The sequence below is a fragment of the Poeciliopsis prolifica genome, unplaced genomic scaffold (assembly GCF_027474105.1).
Source record: "Poeciliopsis prolifica strain line A6 unplaced genomic scaffold, Auburn_PproV2 SCAFFOLD006, whole genome shotgun sequence".
Classification (NCBI taxonomy): Eukaryota; Metazoa; Chordata; class Actinopteri; order Cyprinodontiformes; family Poeciliidae; genus Poeciliopsis; species Poeciliopsis prolifica.
The window spans coordinates 6,341,400-6,361,624 of record NW_026562381.1 but is presented as its reverse complement, the minus strand read 5'-3'; the positions used below and the strand labels follow the sequence as shown (position 1 = coordinate 6,361,624).

The 20,225-nt window shown below is 37.5% G+C and overlaps 1 protein-coding gene across 2 annotated transcripts; it reads right to left on the bottom strand.

The window, feature by feature from the left end:
• Window positions 1-3,181: 3,181 nt before the first annotated feature.
• LOC129360492 (polycomb group RING finger protein 1) lies at window positions 3,182-13,813 on the bottom strand. Of its 2 annotated transcripts, none has more exons than XM_055030770.1 (9): window positions 13,678-13,813; window positions 10,578-10,683; window positions 10,320-10,472; window positions 9,203-9,274; window positions 8,949-9,051; window positions 8,793-8,835; window positions 5,032-5,115; window positions 3,600-3,680; window positions 3,182-3,365 (listed from the first exon to the last, which is right to left on the bottom strand). In XM_055030770.1, the coding sequence occupies exons 1-9, from the start codon at window positions 13,762-13,764 to the stop codon at window positions 3,315-3,317; spliced, it is 780 nt and encodes a 259-aa protein (XP_054886745.1). In that variant the 5' UTR covers window positions 13,765-13,813; the 3' UTR covers window positions 3,182-3,314. The 2 variants fall into 2 exon arrangements, with proteins under 2 accessions (XP_054886745.1, XP_054886744.1); XM_055030769.1 differs by having other exon boundaries at window positions 5,032-5,118; window positions 13,678-13,812.
• Between the last annotated feature and the right edge of the window lie 6,412 nt (window positions 13,814-20,225).

Below are 20,225 nucleotides of genomic sequence, written 5' to 3'. Positions count from 1 at the left end.
AAAATAAACATAATAATAATAATAATAATAATAATAATAATAATAATAATAATAATAATAATAATAACAATTATTATATTATATTATTATTATTATTATTATTATTATAAAATTTTACAATTATTAGTAGTAGTAATAATAATATTAATAATAGATCGCAAAACTAAGCCTTTCTTTTCTATTTTGTGTGTGTGTGTGTGTGTGTGTGTGTGTGTGTGTGTGTGTGTGTGTGTGTGTGTGTGTGTGTGTGTGTGTGTGTGTGTGTGTGTGTGTGTGTGTGTGTGCCAAAGCAGGCTGGTGATCACAATAGAGGTAATCGACTGGAACCTCAGAGGTTGAAAAGTCAAAAAGGGTTTTAATTGCTGAGTGGCAGGAAATAAAGGAGAACGATGCATCGTTTGACAAACAAACAAACAAAAAAAAAACGAACTTGAGTAAAAACTTGTGTCGAAAAACGTAATTTCAAAAACATTTATTTTGCAACTAAAACATACTCAACGCAACATAGATTTTAGACTATTTAGATTGTAAATGTCTACAGTGTTTTTAACCATACTGATCTGTTAATAATTGCTTCTCATTTTTGCTATAATAATATGGCATATTATCATGCCATAAAATTTGTGAGATTTGAATAAAATTCTCCTGTAAGTGATCTTTCCGTCAATAGGGTCTACGTTCATGGATACACGCTTTTGTAATTATTTTAGCCCAGCATCACCTCAGCATAAACCTAAAAAGTCGCAGAGCCTCAGGAGGTTCATCAGGATCACTTCATTAACATGAGGGGCCTGAAGGGACATGCGCAGAGCTGCGGCTGGTGAATAACGTTCCAACCCCGTCTATTTTGTTTCCCATTTCAAGGAACCATGTCATGCTATTCTGTTGGAATGATCAAAATCAGGCAAAGATTTAAAAAATCTTATCAGCCAAATTTAAAATGTATCCTTGTGCAAAACCGGAGCAGTTTATTAAAACGATCTAAATCCAAACCTGTCATTTAGAAGCAATTGTTTGTCATTTGAATGTCAAACAAACAGGCAGTTATTAATTGCGAGATATTCAGGAAGCATCAAAGACGAAATGCTGTCTGCTTAAAAGAGAAGAGACCTGGAAACATGTAGCATTTATCATCAGGCTGTGTCAGGTTATCAGAGCTTCTTCTTCCTCTGGAGAAGATCACAAACATTGGTTGTCTGGACTATGAGCAACTCCAAGTCTGCCACCTAGTGCTCAGTTAGGAGAATTATTCTAGGAAGAAACGCAAAAGACAATATCAACGAGATTTTGTCATTACGGAGTCATGCGTTTCAAGTGTTCTCGCGAGAAACTGGAGGTTTCTGAAAACTGGCAGCAAAGTTTCACTAGAGTTGAGGTGAAACAAAGCTGATAAAATAAAAATAAACCTCACCAATGTGTTTTTACACATGGAGCTCAGTAAACAGCTGCATGTCGATCTGTACTTGCACAAAAAAAAAATGTGGCTTATTCCTACAGAAATATGCAAAATTGTTGCTGAAAAATCCTGAAATCCCAGTATCGGCATGTTTAGAAAAATATCCATGATGTGAATTACCCAGAGAGAAAGTTATCTGAAGAGAAACCACCCTGTTCAGCTGTGTTCTAATTTCAAATGAAGCTGGTCTGAACCTCTGAGGCAGTGCATGGGACAGTATGACCATCTCTTAATTTAAGAGAGGGAGCTGCATTATCTTCATGTATGGGTGAAACTGTCTGTGTCAGTGAGGAAACAAAAGCACTCAGAAATAAAATTTAGAGACAAAGTTATGAGAGTAGTTAGAAACTTAATGGAGATAAAGAAAAACATACTGTATTAAAGGCAAATACTATGATGTGGACACAGCCTGATGAACTTTGTAGCTTCTTTGAAACAGACCACAAAGTTAAAGAGGAAAACTATGATTTAAAAAAAAGTAACCTGCTGTGTCAAGATAGAAGCTTAGTTTTAAAGTATTATTTTAAAATAATACTTTTTTTTTTCATTTTCAGATTCCTGTAAAAACACCAACACTTGTAGCCTCTAAATGTCAACAGCGCTGGACTTACAGAATTAAAATACAACAAAAGGCAAATTCTGTCACATCTAAAACTGAACACCAACTGCATGATGAACATCCCCAGCTTAAGAATGGTTGCAAAAAATATATATACTTTGTAGAATTACATTCTTACAACGTGAACTAACTTAGTAAGAGGTCATGAGGAATGAGTTGGAAGCTAGTAGATTCTTTCCACAAACCACATTGAGGCCTCAATAAATTTAAATATCTACTAAATTTTAATTAGTTTGTCAGTTCAAAAAATTTAAACTCACTTTGTAAAGATTAATTACACACATGCAGGGATATATTTCAGGCATTATTTCTGTTCTAACCCTTTTGATGATTATAACTTGCAGTTCTGTCTTACTCCACTCCTCCAAACTAGGGGAACTTGATTTCTAAAGAACTTCAAACATTACTTTAATCTGTAGAGGAATTTGGATTACTGAACATTCCAGTCCTTTTCTTCTGTCTGTGGGTTAGAGATGGCTTAACACAATAATGGGACATTTGTAGTTCATGTCTTGAACACATGGGTCTTTAAGGTCTGAATGTCCACACAACCTTTTATTAGTTTGTTTGTATCTGTGACTTTGAACTGCCAGCATCTTCAGTAGGAATGTTTAGTGGTTTTCCCTCCTTGTGGAAAGTGTTGATGGCACCTTTCACCTTGCAAGTAAGTAAGCACTTACTTGTTTACTCACTGATAAGTAAGGAGCAGGGTTCCCTATCGTTGTGTCGATCATCACATTTCTGTATGAAAATATTTATTATGGCTTTATAACATTCAAATTCTCTGAGAAACAGAATTTGGGTATGCTTTTAGGCCATAAAGTTATCTCTTAAGTAAACATAAAAATTACTCTTTGTATTTAAGTTACATATTTTGAACATGATTATCGATATAGGTCTCACCCATTAACTGCGATGCATGTGTATTTGTAATTCCAAGTAAACATTGATGCCTGAATTGCCAAATGTTGGAGAAACTGATATTACTCTGAAATATAATTTTTAAAAAAAATTCCGTATAAATCATAAATCAGCAGAAGCTTGATTGGCCGTTGCTGAAACACATTATGTTTAGAAGGCTCTGAGTTATAGATCACAGCAATATCTTTATTTTTTCCATTTTAAGTTTATTTTCAAAAATACAAAACAAGGAAAATAAGTTTATGTACACAAACACTATTAAAATAGAATATGTATTGTACAAAATATTTACAGCCGTCTCTCGACTGAAAACAAATCCTATCTGGTCCTTTTGTCCTTGATGGTGTAGTGAAGAACTAATGGTTGAGCCTGGAAGGAGAAACAACAGATATTAGAAAACTAATAATAATTCATCCGGCTTAGAGCTGCATGCAGTCCCATTAAAGCAAATAAATAAACAGATTGTTTTAATCAAATTAGAATTTAATAATCTAGTTTCTATTATTGAAGAAAGTTCAACTAATATTCTAAGAGGTATTAACTCCAGTGTGAAGGCCTGTGTGACGGTTGTTGGTGCTGCAGCTGGTGTTTGCTGTATTGTACCTTGCCAAACCAGTGTGAAAGCCATAACCGTTTCATGGTCATGTGATCAGGCAAAGACTCGTTATTAAATAACATCTGGACCTGCAGAGAGAGACCACACAGACAGATGAAGAGCAATTAGGAACGAAAACATTTTAAAAGAAGGATTTCACTGACAAATTTCACTTTCTGTGTCTGCTTTCACACATTTGGTTCAAATATTTTGGCTGCTGGTTTCTGCTTTTTCATCAAGTGGAAGTCAGTCAGAAAATATGAACTTCAGAAAGAAACAAAGACCTTGGGAGTTTTTCTGTACGCATTTTCTTTAGCTCAAACTTTACCCATAGTTTCTATTGCTTGTTATATTTATATACACACAATTGAAAGGATATTAATGATGCGCAATTAGTGGTAACCAAGACTGTGGCACATGCTTCATTGAATTCACTTTTTTAATATTTCCACAAAGTTCATCAGGTTTTATTGAGGTTTTTGATATAAACCTATATTTCAAAATGAAAATACCAATTAACATTGTTGTCAAATTTAAAGTTAACAAAAGTACGAACTGTGAATGATGTTAAACTAAAAGAGTACATGAAAAAAATAACGGTGATAATATTCAACATGAAAGAAATGCTTTGACACTCTAATTTTGATTGTAATAGAAACAAACAATCTGGGTGAAATAAAAAGCCTCATAAAACTATTATTGTTCCTGTAAAAAGTGCCTTGAGTTTAAATTCACCTTTAAACATGGCCGGATATCAGGGAAAACAAATACATTTTTATGTGCATGTAAACAGGAAAACTGAGATACAGGTTCCCACGAATTACAGTCTGTGACAAATAATGTGCCAATATAGTCACAAACTTGCTTTGAGACAATTTCCAATTAACATCGTCTTATGTTTTATTAACTCTATATTCTAATGCAATTTAAAAGTGACTTAATCTTTCTTACCACACAAAACAACCTCATGATTCCATGTTTAATTCCTAACAGGAAGTTGAGATTGTTTTCAAGTAACTTGATTGGCTGACATAGGTTTTAGCTTAGCGCTACACTGCCCCCTATAGGTTTGGCATGTTTAAAACAAACGGCAGGGACATCCAGGTTTCTGTGGATGAAAATTTTTCTGAAACCAACTGTGTACAATATTGTTTTAAACAATGTGGCAGAGATATTTGTTTTATAATGTTTGTAGAAAGCCTTAGTCTGCTTCTCATGCCATGGACATGAACACTCTATAAACATCTGCTATGGAGAAAATAATACTTTTGGCAGCATCACTTTCAACTACTTGTATCATAATAAGTAGAAGCAGATTAAGATAGTGATGGTTTTGTACATGTGAATGATTGGAGATTGATACATTTACAACATTTACCATAAAACAATCTAAAGAAATACTAGGAATATTTTTGATGTAGTAATAAGACATCGACTCACCTGATGTTTTTCCACATTTAATCTGTGACAAAGGACTTTCCTCAAGTGTCTCACCTCTGCTCGTACAGAGCAGCGCACAAACTTCTGCTGCAAAAGGAAGAGAAAACAATCAGCTCCAAAAGAGATGAACAATATAACATGCAGCTAGGAAATTTAACACAATGCACAATTCCACAGAGGCACCCAAGTAACTAATTAAACTTGTGAATATTCATTTGAATACATACAATAGCCCAGAGTATGTGGGAGCAGGTTCATATTATGGCACCCTGCCTCATAACGGTTTACAAATAATAATTAAAAAAAGATCAGAAATGTGATATTTTCTGATCTGATCTTGAGTTTAACAACTCAAGAAGAAAATTGTGGATAACAGAGAAAAGGTCACATCACTAGTTTGATAGTAGTTTGGATATTTAAAACAATAAACCAAATCAATAATTATTGATATTGACCGATATGAGACCCTTATATTGTGAAACATTTTCAGCCATATTGCCCAGCCCGAGATCATCTTTACTCAGTCTTTATTGTAACTTGTGACCTCTGCAATGGTTAATTCTGAATATTCTGTTATAAGACTACCATTTATTTAAGTGTTCATCATCTGGAAATCTGACATTTAACTTGGGAGTACATACTATCACCAACATAGTCACAATGAAAAAAAAAAAGTTTTGCCAGTCCAACTAGAAGTGCAGACTGTTTTCTTATGAAGACTAGTTTAAACTGTTCCATAAATATTTTTGCTGTCGATCCTTATTCATAAACAGCAAATTGGACTGCAATTCTGAATCACATTTGGAGCAGCAGAAATCCAAACGAACCAACTGTAGGAACAGCATACTCCTTTTACGATTAGATTTACAGTGAAGAATGATCCTGCTTACTGCTGGAAGTTTTCTGCTCCCTGCTGACTTATTAAACACTCTAAAGCCAAAGAGCTAAACTGCTTTAGCTCATGCACTGCAAGGGCGTAGTATTTCTCTTCATGCATGGGCAGAAATCTGTTTTATTAAATTTACATCTCAGTATAAAACAGTAAATATCACTGGACAAGGAGGGTGGAGAGGAGAGCCGGTAACAAATTATTAAGGGTCGAATTTAAATCCAGAACACTGCAAGGACATGGCTTGCATTAGCAAACTGATCCGACATTACACCCAGGAGTATGATTTGTTTTTATACATTTATGAGGGTTCTCGTCAGAAGCTAATCCACTTTATAAGGTCACAGAGGGGTTAGAGTGAAAAACAACTGCATATAAAAAGGCAGGAATGGAACCAATGTGGCCGCATGTTCTTCTTACATAAAGTAAGATTAGACAAACGATAAACAACATTTTGACTTTGCAAAGTGATCAGAGAGGACATGAGTGAATGTACTGACACTTCCAAAATATCAGTCAGCAGATCTGTGTGATTAATTTAACTCCTTAGCTGTGACGGAGTTCAAGCTCTTAATATTTTTAAATACTCTACAGGCCAATTTAAAGGCCAACAAAAAAACATGACGGTTTGTTTAAAAAATACATAAATAGAAGACCTGGTTAAGGTGAAACAAGGATGAACTTCCCTAAAGAAGCCAAACACCCTTAAAAATGTGGTATTTTGAAAAACCCATGGCAGCTATATCCTAATTGCCAAGAAGGAAAAACCTCAAGAATGACCTAAGAGGAGCAACTGTTGCTGCTCATCACTCTCTGAAGAGTTAGAGGGCCAGTTCCATGCTATTAGGAATTCACCAGTGGAAAGATTTTAAAGTCAGCTGCCAATCCTCCCAATCAAGAGTAAGTTCACGCTGAGGTCGAGCCATTACAATGAGCAAATGCTCCTCCCAACAACCAAATTAGCTATTGGACTGATGATCATAAAACTCAGTCTCTACACCAAAATCTCAAATAACTTTCAGGTGAAGACATGGTTCCTTCACCAAGAGGAAGTGGGCACAGTCATCCCAAATAATAATATTACAGATTAAAATTTGCGGACTCCTGATAGCTAAATATTTACTTAATCTAACCACAAAAATGTTCAATGCCAGCTTTCCTACACAATGTTCAAGCCCAAATCCTAAACCTTTCAGGGTTTGTTCACACCAGAAAAGTCCTATGGTCTGCTTGTTAGATCCAGACCAAAAGCGCTTTTATTTATCATTTGTTGCAGTGTATTTTCACATTGTACTTTTGGACAGTGCAGCTGCTGATGATCATTGCTTCCACTGGACAGCAGAGATGAAGATGGGACACTTACGGAAACAATTTCATAAGTCCTGCTTGCTTTATTTCTGCTGTGCACATTTGTGCTGTTACTGCAATACCATTTTAAATGTCAAGAGTTAACACAGCTAACACAACGCAGGCTTCATGATGTTGAAATGGCATCAGCAAATGCTGTTGTAAGCCAAGGAGACGAGATGCTCTTTCTTTTCTGACCTACAGCATGCTGGCAGGAACTAAGCAGAAAATGGTGCCTCAGGAACTGAATTAGTACATACAGCAGTTGTACATACAACAGTAGAATTTCAGGAGAGTAAGTTGTTGATTTTTCTTGTGTAGAAGTGTTATAAGTCTTTAATATGCAGTCTTTAATATTTTTTCTTTAGTTGGTTCAAATCAAGGTAGATCTGTACTCTCACCACCAATAAATTGTACCTGAGCTTGTTGGGTACTTTTTGAAGACCACTTCAAAAAGTGGGTTTTGATCTGATTTTTGGGTTTACTTCAGTGTATTCACACCTGGAGGAAATGTCTGGACCAAATTGGGAAATGAACACTGTTCTGTTTAAAGCTCTTCAGGTGTGAGAGGTGTGACTACGCCTGAGAACTTAAAATTCCAAAACCTCAATCAATTTATGTAAAAATAAAAATTAAAGTCAATTACTTTGTGTCACAGATTTCAGGAGTCAGGCTTCAACATGGAATCTACAAAAAGACAAATGTAAAAAAAAAAAAAAAAAAAAAAAAAAAAAAAAAAAAAAAAAAACTATTTATTGCAGTTACACAAAACAGAAAAAATATTTGGATTCAATAACTTTCCAGGCAGCATAGGAACTCTGGAAAGCATGACAACCAAAGTTAGATTATTTCCTTCATTTTAATAACTGAAACACCATACTATTATGTTCTGTTCTGAAATGTAAACTGTAAAGGATACCTCTTTCAAAAATTAAAGCAAATCATGGTGCCCCCTGCTGGAACAGGAAATTATTGGAGTATTTATGGTTTTATGTGTATAAATTTGTTCCTAATAATCTATTAAAAGATTTTGCACAGTTTAATGGAACTTCAAAGGCAATGGTAAAACACAAATATGCTTTGAACTCCATTTTGAAATTATTTTAAAGCCATTTATAAAATTAAAAGACAAAAAAAAAACAACAAAGGCGGGTTCTTGCAAAGGGTCATTCAATTTTCTAAATGACAAAAAAGTTATAAAGAGAGCAGCCGCTTGTGTGTAAGATGACGAATAATTCCCTGCTTCAGTGACGTGACTCTCTTACTTATCCCCCTCTGTAAATATGAGGCTCCAGCAGCAGAGGTTCAGCAGCTCTGAAGGCTGGATTCTGCTTTAGCAGCTGTCAATGTGCCATGTATTCGCTAAGCAGTTAGCGGTTTTTATGTCCTGAAGACATCTTTTTCTTGGTTGTGAAATGCCTTGTTGGTTTAAATGCACCCAGAACCAGCTCAACAACTTCGATAAGCACACACATCTGTACTGAAATACAACACTAGTTATAAGTTAGAGTACTTATAAACCCACCTGAAGAGTAAGTTTTGTCTTATCTTTCCCAGAGAGTGATGAACTACAAAGACAGACAGAGTGTTAAAACACTTTGCAAAAGTTCATTTTATAACAGTTAAATGTAAATATATCCACATTAACATTCCATTTCAGTCTTATTTTGAAGTCGTTTACCTTAGTCTTTCTAAACACAGCGAAACCTGCTCATCATATCTGTAGAAGTGAGCTTTAGAGTGGTCGAAGCTTGTGAAAGGTAGAGCTGCACTCTCTGAAACATCTAAAGAGTTGGGGAAAAAAGGATAAGGCTTAGATTTTACTGCTGTAGAGCGATCAAATCAATTCAGCTGCAGAGGCTTAGAACTTTACTCTGATACAGAGCTCTTTCAAAAACAGAAACATTTCTGTTTAGTGGCAAAAGAAGGACCCACCGTCTCCCGCAGGTTGGATGACTCTTTCTAACCCACGCGACTGGTAAAAATCTTTTATTCGTTTGTCCTCACCTGAAAAAATAAAAAAACATGCTGATATGTTTCTTTTTTATGACTTCTTCCTACAGGAAAATAAATAGCTGTGCTTTTAATATTATCCATGCATCATTCGTTCTATTTTCAACTGACAATCATGAATAAGAAAATTTACTTTTTCTTCTAAATTGTATCAGTGTTTTATGTTTTCAACTGTACTCTCAAATCAAAAATACAAAATAGAAAAACAGATCATAGCACAGACATTTTTAATGCAACATCTCATTGCTTTTGTGTGACCCGGAATTTGTTCTGCAAACGTGAGGGTTACCGTGGCAACGTCAGATGACCCACAATTAAATAATACTTATTCAACACCGGTATGGCACGCAGAAATCTTAATAATTAATTTAACTGCATACAGAAAAAAAAAAAAAAACATTTTCTAAAATATTTTTGTGATGGACATTGTTGGCTGATTTATTCTTACACATGTGAGTGCTGTAAAAGCCAAATAACCTAATGTTGCCATTTAAACTCACATTATAACCAAATCACTGCTGTAATTTTATGTTAAACAAGAAGAGCAATAATCAGAAGAACAGCCATGATGCCAATGGAAACTCTGGAAGAGCTGCATGGATCCAAAGCTCAGGTAGAGGAAACTGTCATCAAGATTCCCCCACATGCACAATAATAACAGTAGTGGTTGGATTAGGCAGTGGGGAAGCTGCTCAGTGTTACGGGACAGAGCAATCCTGAATCTGACGGAGAAGTGCAGCTAGTAGCAACACACTCCATTAGACTTCCAGGTGAAGCAAAGGCGTTTCTACAAAGTGCTGACATAGAGAAATGCAGGCCACACTTTTCAGATTTTAGCTTGTAAAACAAATTTTTGAAAATTATGTGCAATGTCCTGTCAGCTTCATAATTACTCACCCTAATAAAATAGAGTTGGTGGTGTTAACATGACAAAAAATAGAGAAAATTTACCATACATGTTTGTGCATGTATGGTATGGCATGTCCTGTGCATATTAAAGACTTATAACACTTCTACACAAGAAAAATCAACAACTTACTCTCCTGAAGGCCAGGCACCAGCTTGTAGACAATGTCTTGCATCACTCGATCCAGCTTGAGGTTGAGTAAAGGTTGAGTTTCATGAATCTTAATGTTGCACATGGGGCAATATTTGCTGGTTTGCAGGTATTTTACAATGCAACTTTTACAAACTGTACAGGGGAAAAAAAAGATAATTAATTCACATTGAAGTAAACAGGCAAACAAGTTATTTTAGTAAAATGATGGAGAATAAAAACAAAGATTCAAAAGCTTACAAGTATGCAAACACTCTGTAATTGTTGTGGCGTCTATAAAATATCCAGCACAGAGGTAGCAGACAATGTGTTCATTCAAGTCTTTGATCTTCAACTTAACTTCCTCCTAAAGAAGCAAAAAACAAGCATCACAGGGTTTGAATATTCACAGTATTTCACTTTTTTAAAAATATTCCATTATTCTAACCATAGAAGAAGCATTCAACACTTTAAAAAAAAATAGAAAAAAAATAATTACAGACATCAATTTATTTTGAGACAATGTCTCAATTTAGTTCCATTCCAAACATAACCACAGTCCTGTTTGTTACCATTTAATCAGAGCAAGATGGCAGCAGACAAGTGTGTCTTGGGACCAAACAGCCCAGCCAATTAACAGATGCCTCGTCTTGCAACACACAATGTCTTTAAACTCAACTCTCACCACAAGTGGAGGGCAGCCAATAGTCAGGCTTAAAACAGTTTAGAGCAAATAAACAGTCACTTAAAGCCATATCCTAAAGTAATTTGAACACAGCAGCAAAATCCTGAAACAGGAACTGAGAGAAGCATCATCCTTTTTTGTTCATCTATTGTCAAGTTTCAGGATTATTTTTTTTTTCCAGGTGTCAGGCTCTTCATTTTGCCATTTTATCAGGTGATTCAACTCAGAAAATGGGAGAAAAGTGTGTGTTTATGACAGATTGTTTGAAAGAAAGCAGCTAAAAGGAAAACTTATAATTAATTATGGGCTAAATTGCTACATGCAGACAACAACAGTTCCTCTTCTGAGTTTGTGAGACTTACATTAACAGGAAGCATGTTAAATATGTTTTGGAAGTGGACTGAAAATGACTGATATAGAGAGGAAATGTCAAAAATAAAATTTCAGAAAATCTCAAGAAAAATCTTTCAAGATCACTGCTCATCATTTTGGTCGATGTGTAAAATTGAGAAACTGTTCAAGTCTTTATCAGTGATGATGTTTACTTCTTCCAACCACCAAAAGTCCTAATCTAAATCACTGCAAGATTTAGATTCAGGAAGTTTTAAATGCTACAAACATGGTGAGTACATCATGACTAAATAAATAAATAGAAATAGCACGCTTTTTGACAACATTCGGGAACTGCCTTCCCTATGAGGAAGACACAAGAAAAAGGAAATGCACAAACAAACACTACACTGCTTTTACCCCAATTCAATTGCTGCATGCTGCATTGCATTAAAGTCAATGAGTTGTTTTGTTAGTACTGATACTGGGTTTGAAATTTTAGCATCATGACCACCTTAATCCAGCTATGAGAGCAAAAAGCACTGCCGTGTTCACTCAGCACAATCTACAGTAAAGATATAGAAAAATATTACACAAGAGGAAACTCAGCTTTGTTTTAAAACCACAGGCACTTTCTTAAAAGAAACCATGAGTTGGTGAGTTTCTATAAAGGATCTATAAAGAGCTTGTCTGCTTTCTGACTTATTTCGTTTCAAATAATTATCGAAAGAGCACAGAGTGCAAGGTTTGGGTTATCAACACAGTTTTCTGTTATTCTCTCTCCATATGAACACCTCTTTAAGTCTCCAGAGTCAAGACTGCCTTTGAAGACTGTTTAAAGGACTACCTGTTGTTTTCTTGGTGTAAGTTTCCAAAAAAAACTGTCAAAACTGCATATTATGATGACAATATTAATTGTGATCAACCCAGATTTCCATCACTCCTTTTTGTGTTCTGCATCAAAGAGTAAAAATCTAGACAGATTAGATGACAGCAAAATCTGAATGCATTGCGCTTCGGCTATTATAGTCTATCAAATACATCCATCATGCATTCGTTTCATTATATTCTGCAGCTTTGATCAGAGGTATTAATGCATGTAAAGCAGTGATTTTCCTTGCTCCTCTTTAACATGTTTTACATGTTCGCATACTTCAGTTCACCTCATTTAAAGAGACAATTTCCCTCAGCAGCTTAATGACCAATTAATGTAAATCAGCTCTATGGAAACATGCAAACATCCAGATCACACAGAGGTGCCTCTGAGACACTCTAAAATTTAGCCAAGTGAACTTTCTGTTGTTCTACTTTGCCCAACTTTGGAGTGTAGGTCTAATTGAGGCTGTCACCAAGTATCCTGCATGTTTTATTGTGTTATTGTTCAAAAAAACGAATTCAAGTGGCAGAAATACATCCTTAACGTCTCAACGAGTTCTGCAAATGAACAATTCATTTGATACGTGTGTTGGACCAAGGAAGCATCGAAAATAAGGACAGCAGCTCTTGAAGAGTGATGTTGGGTAATCGTGCTCAAATCCCTCACTATCTCAAAGCTTTTAATAGGTGTATTTAACAGAAGAGAAAAAAAAAGGCGAAGCAGCTGCAGAGAAGTTACCAGGAGCAAAATCACAGCGCTGAAGACAAAGATGACACTTTATAAAGCCCATTTTGCTCGTAACGGTCTTCCTGAATTCGGCGAACAATCGTTAGAACTGAATGTTAAAGCTGTAAATGCAAACAGTGTTTTTCAGGTTGTCGGACATTAAACCATTCGGAGGAAAAGCGGGCGAGCTCAGCATGACCTCTGCGATCACGTTGAAACTGAAAAAGTAGCGTTTCTCCGAGGAGACCGACACATTGTCACAGAAGGAACTTGGTAATCGAAAGAACTGAGGGCTGTTTGCTAACTCCGAGCTCCAACGACTAAATAAGTGATATTTACCTACAAACCGAGCGCGAAGCAGTAGCAACTCAAAACGGACCGCCGTTACTTCGACAACCAAATCGAATGAGAACCAACGAGCGCAGCGTCTGTTACCGCCACAGTTTACTCCACCATAAAGCGTAAATTAAAAAGTAAACTTCCAAGTGAACCGAAGAAAACAGGGCCGGAAGTGGTCAAATTTAACACTTGGTTTGGAGCTTTGATGCACGTTGCTCCGTAGAACAACACGGTTGGACCCCACCGTATACGCATGCTCGAGCATCGCTCTCAGTCTCTCTCCATCAGCGCAGCGGAGACAACCATCTCCTGTTAAAACGCCACGTTAACTCCCGTTTCTGGTACTTTCAATGTCAGTACACTTTCCTCGGTTTGGAAGGAGCTTGAAACACAAAGCAGCTCACCTCGTTCCGTAGTGGGTCCAGTTTATAGACAGACTGAAGCTGATTTCGGAGCCGCATCGCTATGGCCATTGGACCTTGCTCCGCCATCTTTGGGAATTATGGTGGGTTCCGGGTAAACCGGATGTCGCATCTTTTACGAATCGAGGCGGGTAAACAACAAAATAAAAGCCCATTTATTAAATTAAAATAATCCAGTTCAATGTTTCCGTTTAGATTGAATTGAGGCCATCAAATTATATCTAAATACAGATTTGTACAATTCTCATAATTAAAATTAACTTAATTAGTTTCCGAAAGCTATTTGTTTTGTCTTATTAAAAAATTTGCTGTTTTCAATACGTTGACATGATGTTAATTGTATTTCAATTGTAAAGTTTGATCTACATATGATTTGTTATGCTTTAATATATGTTATTGAGTTACGAATGTATATTTAAGTATGTTTTTTTTAAACTGTGTAGGTTACTTTTTATTATCATTTTTTAAATTATATTATTATTTTTTTATTTAAATTTTTTTGTCTAAGAATAGACTAAGAAGTGGCCAGTAGCATATTTTTAATGTCTGCTTTTAATTTTGCTTCAAATTGTGAATTTCATTCTGTATGTAGAGTATTGTATATTTTTTTTTCTTGGGGCACAAAGTTCCTGGTATTATTTTTGAAGTTTACTATCTGTCTACTCTACCCACCTGTGCTTCACTGAAAATGGAACAAACATGTTTTAAACAAAAATGCTCCAGATGCAAGCACAAATGTCTGGTGGGATGTCCTTTTTCATTAGGATAATGAACAAGTTTCAATGTTCTAATGAATAATGAAATCAAGTGAACAATACCAGATACAGCAATAGTAATGTCACTGGAAGTACTTTACCTTGTTCTAATATGTACATTACCTACTTTGAAAGGTTTATGTGGTGGAAAACGTAGATCTTTAAATGTGGCATCTGACAAAATTCCTTATTTTTAAGGAGGTGATTTGTTTTTACTGCAGTCTTAGACTGCATTTGTTTCATTGATATAGTCCTTTACTTTCAGCTTATTTTAGGATTATTAATGGTAACCTCTTCCAACCTGCAATGTAGAACAACATCTTTACCAACAACAAAAATAGATATTTTCCTGCTTTGATCTGATGTTAAGATTAAAGCAGGAAACAAGAATTTTTCACTATTGTGAAAAGTGTAGAATGCATTTGTATTCTGGTTTTTCTTCCCGCTCTAATTTTGGGGTTTTTGTCCTACTGGAAGATAAAACTCCATCCCTAAATCAAGTCTTTTGAAGCCTCCAGTAGGTTTCCTTTTTGATGTGCCTTTTTCCCTGCTCCTCCAGTAGAAAACATCCCAAAAACACGAGCTTGCCATGACCATCGCAAAAAGTGAAGATGATGGTTACAGAGTGAAATGCAGCATTTTGCATGTGGGCCAAAAAGTTACATTTTGGTCTCATTTCATCATTGGACTTTCTTCCATATATTTGCTGACTCCTAAATGATTAATGTTTTGAAAAAGCTCTAGAATTTTACTCTTCTTTAAACTTCCCCACAACTTTTTCCCTGATCCGTCAGCTGTTCTCTGCCTGTGATGCTTTTCGTTCACTGTTGTTCTCCGACTCAGTGTTTTTCAATGTGGAGGCGGCATTCCCTTCGGTGGCCACCAGGGTGCGATAGGGAGACAACAGAAAGTTGGGAAAATAAGAAAATAAATGCAAATAGAACAACTTACTCTGATATACTTTTTAATGATACATTGTTGTTTTTTTTTTGTTTTTTTGTTTTTTTTTTTCAGAAAATCTAGTTCGTTTTTCTATCATTACTATACTTCACACAGTGAAATAACCTATTGGAATCTTTTTGATTGTGCAATTTATCAAGCTGGCATAGAAACTTGAAATCCCTGCGCTAATGAAACTCTGAGGTCTCCCCTCAATGGCTTATTGCAACTGAGGGTGCATTTAGTAAAGCTTGAGCAGTAAAGATGTTACCTACAAAAAATCTGACACACACAAAGTGGTACATTTGAAACACCCAGAGTGTGTCAGAAATCTGAACAAAGAATCTGTGAAGAATTAAATCAAGAACAACAAAACAAAAACAACCAAAACAAAACACAAAAACCCTGTACACTACCAGTGTGTCGCTATCTGTTAATTTTGAGCACGGACATCTGCCGTGGACAAATAACTCACTCATATGAGAAAAAAGACATCAAGGTCAGAATCTGAAATGATTTTACAATGCCATTTAGACTTAGACTTAGACTTAGACTTGACTTTATTGATCCCTTGGGAAGACTCCCTCAGGAAATTATAGTTACCAGCAGCTCACAGGCAAAAATGTGGCACACAGTAAGCATACACAAAAGAATACAAAAAAATACAAATTAAGTACAAAACAAAGAATATAAATACAACACAAAAGGCAATTATAGCAATTTGGTGGATAGATTGACCAGTGATATGGTATTGCACTGTATGGTTTGGCCTGATAAATATGGAGTTCACATTTGTAGAAAAACTACTCCTTCTTCCCTCTGTCCTGTGTCACCTCCGACCCCCAGTGAGGAGTTGTACAGTCTGAAGGCGTGGGGGACAAAGGAGTTCTTGAATCTATTGGTCCGGCACTTGGGAAGCAGCAGTCTGTCACTGAACAGGCTCCTCTGGCTGCTGATGACGGCGTGTAGAGGGTGGCTGCTATCGTCCATGATGTCCAGCAGTTTGTTCAGTGTCCTCGTCTCTGCCACCGTCACCAGAGAGTCCAACTTCATGCCGACCACAGAGCCGGCACGCCTGATCAGTTTGTCCAGTCTGGACGTGTCCTTCTTGGATGTGCTGCCTCCCCAGCACACCACGGTGTAGAAGAGGACACTGGCGATCACAGACTGGTAGAACATCCACAGCAGTTTGCTGCAGATGTTAAAGGACCGCAGTCTCCTCAGGAAGTACATCCTGCTCTGCACCTTCCCGTACAGGTAGCTGGTGTTTTTGACCAATCCAGTTTACTGTCCAGCCACAGCCCGAGGTACTTGTAGGCCCACGACCTCAACCGCCGTTCCCTCTAGTACGACTGGTCTCGGCTTTGGTCTGGACCTCCCAAAGTCTATAACCAGCTCCTTTGTCTTAGAGGTGTTGAGTTCCAGGTGGTTTGTGTGGCACCAGAGAGCAAAGTCCCTCACCAGACAGCGATATTCCTCCTCTCCGTCCGTCCCTGATACATCCGACTATGGCTGTGTCATCGGCATACTTCTGTATGTGACACAGCTCCGAGTTGTAGTGGAAGTCAGAGGAGTACAGGGTGAAGAGAAGAGGGGCCAGCACTGTGCCCGGAGGGGCTCCTGTGCTGCTGACCACAGTGTCAGACACGGTGTCCTTCAGCCTGACATACTGCGGCCTGTTGGTGAGGTAACTATGGATCCAGGTGACCAGGTGAGGGTCCACTCCCATGCTGTTTAGTTTATCCTGGAGCAGAAGGGGCTGGATTGTATTAAAGGCACTGGAGAAGTCCAAGAAAAGGATCCTCACTGTGCCACTGCCCTTATCCAGGTGGGAGTGGGCCCGGTGCAGCAGGTAGAGGATGGCATCCTCCACACCAACATCTGCCTGGTAGGCGAATTGCAGGAGGTCCTGAGCATGTTCCACCTGAGGTCTGAGGAGGCCGAGGAAGAGCCGCTCCAACGTCTTCATCAGGTGTGAAGTGAGTGCCACGGGCCGAAAGTCATTCAGCTCGCTGGGCCTGTTCTTCTTGGGCACTGGGACGATGCAGGATGTCTTCCAGAGGGTGGGCACTTCCCTTAGCTGCAGGCTGAGGTTGAAGATGTAGTGGCTCTCCCAGTTCAGCAGCGCAGGTCTTCAGCAGCCTTGGACACACCTGGTCCGGCCCTGCTGCTTTCCTGGACTTGAGCTTCCTCAGCTGTTCTCTGACCTGGTCTGTGGTGATGTGGGGTGGAGGTTGTGCTGAGGTGTGTGGGGGGTTGTCAGTGTTTTGTTGTCTGTGGGGAGGTGTGTGGTAAGGAGCAGAGGTGGCTGCAGTGAGAGAGGGGTTGGGGGGGCACAGACTGGTTGAACCTGTTGAAGAAGTTGTTCAGTTCGTTTGCCCCTCTCCATTGTTCCCTCAACGACTCTGGTCTTTGTGTTGAGGCCAGTGATGGTCCTCACACCTTCCCAGACCTCCCTCATGTTGTTCTCTCTCAGCTTCTGCTCCACCTTTCTCCTGTAGCTGTCTTTTGCTTCCCTCAGACACTGCTTCACCTCCTGCTGTGCTGCCTTCATGGCCTCCCTGTCTCCTCTCCTGAAGGCAACCTTCTTCTTGTTGAGGACAGTTTTGACTTCCCGCGTTACCCAAGGCTTGTTATTAGGGTAACAGCGGACAGTCTTAGCAGGGGATACCACATCTGCGCAGAAGTTCAGATAGTCCGTCAGGCAGTGTGTCAGCCCCTCTATGTCCTCGCCATGCGGGCTGAACAGTGCATCCCAGTCCGTGGTGTTATAACAGTCTCTCAGAGCACTCTCCATCCCGGGGACCACCTCCTGATGGAGCGAGCTGTTGTAGGCTGCTTTTGGACCAGGGGGGTGTACAGTGGCTGTAGGTGAACAATGTTGTGATCTGACTTCCCTAGTGGGGGGAGGGGTGTTGCTCTGTATGCATCCCTCACATTGGCATACAGGAGGTCGATTGTCCTGTTATTCCTGGGGGGGCGTCAACAGCTTGGTGAAGTGGCCAAAGTAGAGTCCAAGGTCACATGGTTGAAGTCCCCAGAGATTATAATAAAAGCGTCAGGATGTTTTGTCTGTAGCCTTGCTGTGACAGAGTGGATTTTTTCACAGGCAGTGGTAGCGTCCGCTCTCGGTGGGATGTAAACGCAGATGATCACGTGACTGAACTCCCTAATTAATGTAATGAATCACCTGAGAATAGTGAAGAAACTTTTAATACTAGGCATGAAAACTGTCATTTGTCCTGGGTTCTTATGAAATTGTCAACACTCTTTCTGCTTTACATATATTATTAAAAATAGTAACTTATTTTTCTTATCTAATAATATTCTTTAAAATATAAGCTCCCCATTTCTCAAACCTCACTGAGAAGGCAATGGCTTGAAAGACTTTGCACACAGTTTTTTTTTGTTATTCTCCTTGTATGTTGAATATCAAGCAAATTTAAGTAATTCAAATTTAATTTCCATCCATCCATCGTCTGCCACTTATCCGGGGTCGGGTCACGGGGGTAGCAGCTTAAGAAGGGAGACCCAGACTTCCCTCTCCCCAGCCACTTCTTCCAACTCCTCCGGGAAAATCCCAAGGCGTTCCAAGACCAGCCGGGAGACATGGTCCCTCCAGCGTGTCCTGGGTCTTCCCCGGGGCCTTAATTTTGTGTCACATGTTTATACAAATGAGGACAATAAATATAGTTAAAATAAATACATAAAAATAGTTAAACCATTTTGAATAAAATATACAACAATATTATCAAAGATTAAAAATACAGCTTATGTGACAAAAGAAGAGGATGCAATGTTCTGACTGAACATGTCCTAATTTCTTAATTTACAACAGACTGAATCACTCAAAATCTATGAGCTTTTATTCAAAACAGATCTATTTTGTGTTTCTTGATCTTTTATTCTTCTTGCTTTCTTATACTTGATCATTTTCATTTCTTTCTCCATACTTCAAAATTCCATTGTTTTAAATTTGCAGTTGGTCTTTATTCTGGACAACAGAGGGCGATAAAGTCATACAATTCCTTTTGATGTTGGCAGTTTTTTCTTGTTATCCAAAATTATTTTTTGGAATGCAGCCAAAGCTATCACAATCTAATATACCATTTGAAACTAAAATGTGATCAAATGTGAGATTCTCCTTTAATATTGAAATTTATTGCAAGTTAAAATATGATGTAATTAACATTCTAGTACAGGGTTTTTTATGTGCATGCACATAACAACAGGACTATGACTGAATATTTTTGCTATGTTATTATTATTATTTTTTTTTTGCTTAATTTTTGTTGGAAACCTGTTTTCTTTAATCAGTTAAAGAATTATAAAATTCATTTAGCTGATACAAGCTTACTTAAGAAAGTCAAGGGTAAAGTTTCAGAATTATATCAAAATCGGAGAAGATATAGTAACCACATAGTATGTTTTGCAATGTGAATCTCCAAGCTATGTTGCACAGACATTATTGAGGAAATGAAGGAATATTACAATATTAAATTTATTTCAAACATTTTAAGGTAGAGTTTGATAAAATCTAAACCAAAAGTAATGTTTAATAAGTAAATCAAGGACATTAAAGTATGAACGAACATAAATGAAACACATTTTAGGAGTGCACAATAAGCTAAATGCAAACAAATCAGTTTATATATTCTTGTTGCCCACTTGAAACTAATATCAATTAAATTAGTTTGAAAAACTCAATGTCATGAATGAAAAAAAAAGACAGCCAAACATAGTTAAATTGGCTTTACTTGTATGATCTTTGTAGCAGTAACCCTTTTATTTTGAGGAGCACTTCTAACTCAAGTGTTTGAACTCCCAGAACGTTTT

Excerpts from the sequence above, each read along its gene's own strand:
- LOC129360492 (XM_055030769.1), bottom strand. The coding sequence starts at position 13,764 with ATGGCGGAGCAAGGTCCAATGGCCATAGCGATGCGGCTCCGAAATCAG. Across the intron at positions 10,473-10,577 it reads TACAGAGTGTTTGCATACTT|TTTGTAAAAGTTGCATTGTA; the intron begins GTAAGCTTTTGA and ends TCCCCTGTACAG. Across the intron at positions 5,119-8,792 it reads AGACAAAACTTACTCTTCAG|CAGAAGTTTGTGCGCTGCTC; the intron begins GTGGGTTTATAA and ends TTCCTTTTGCAG.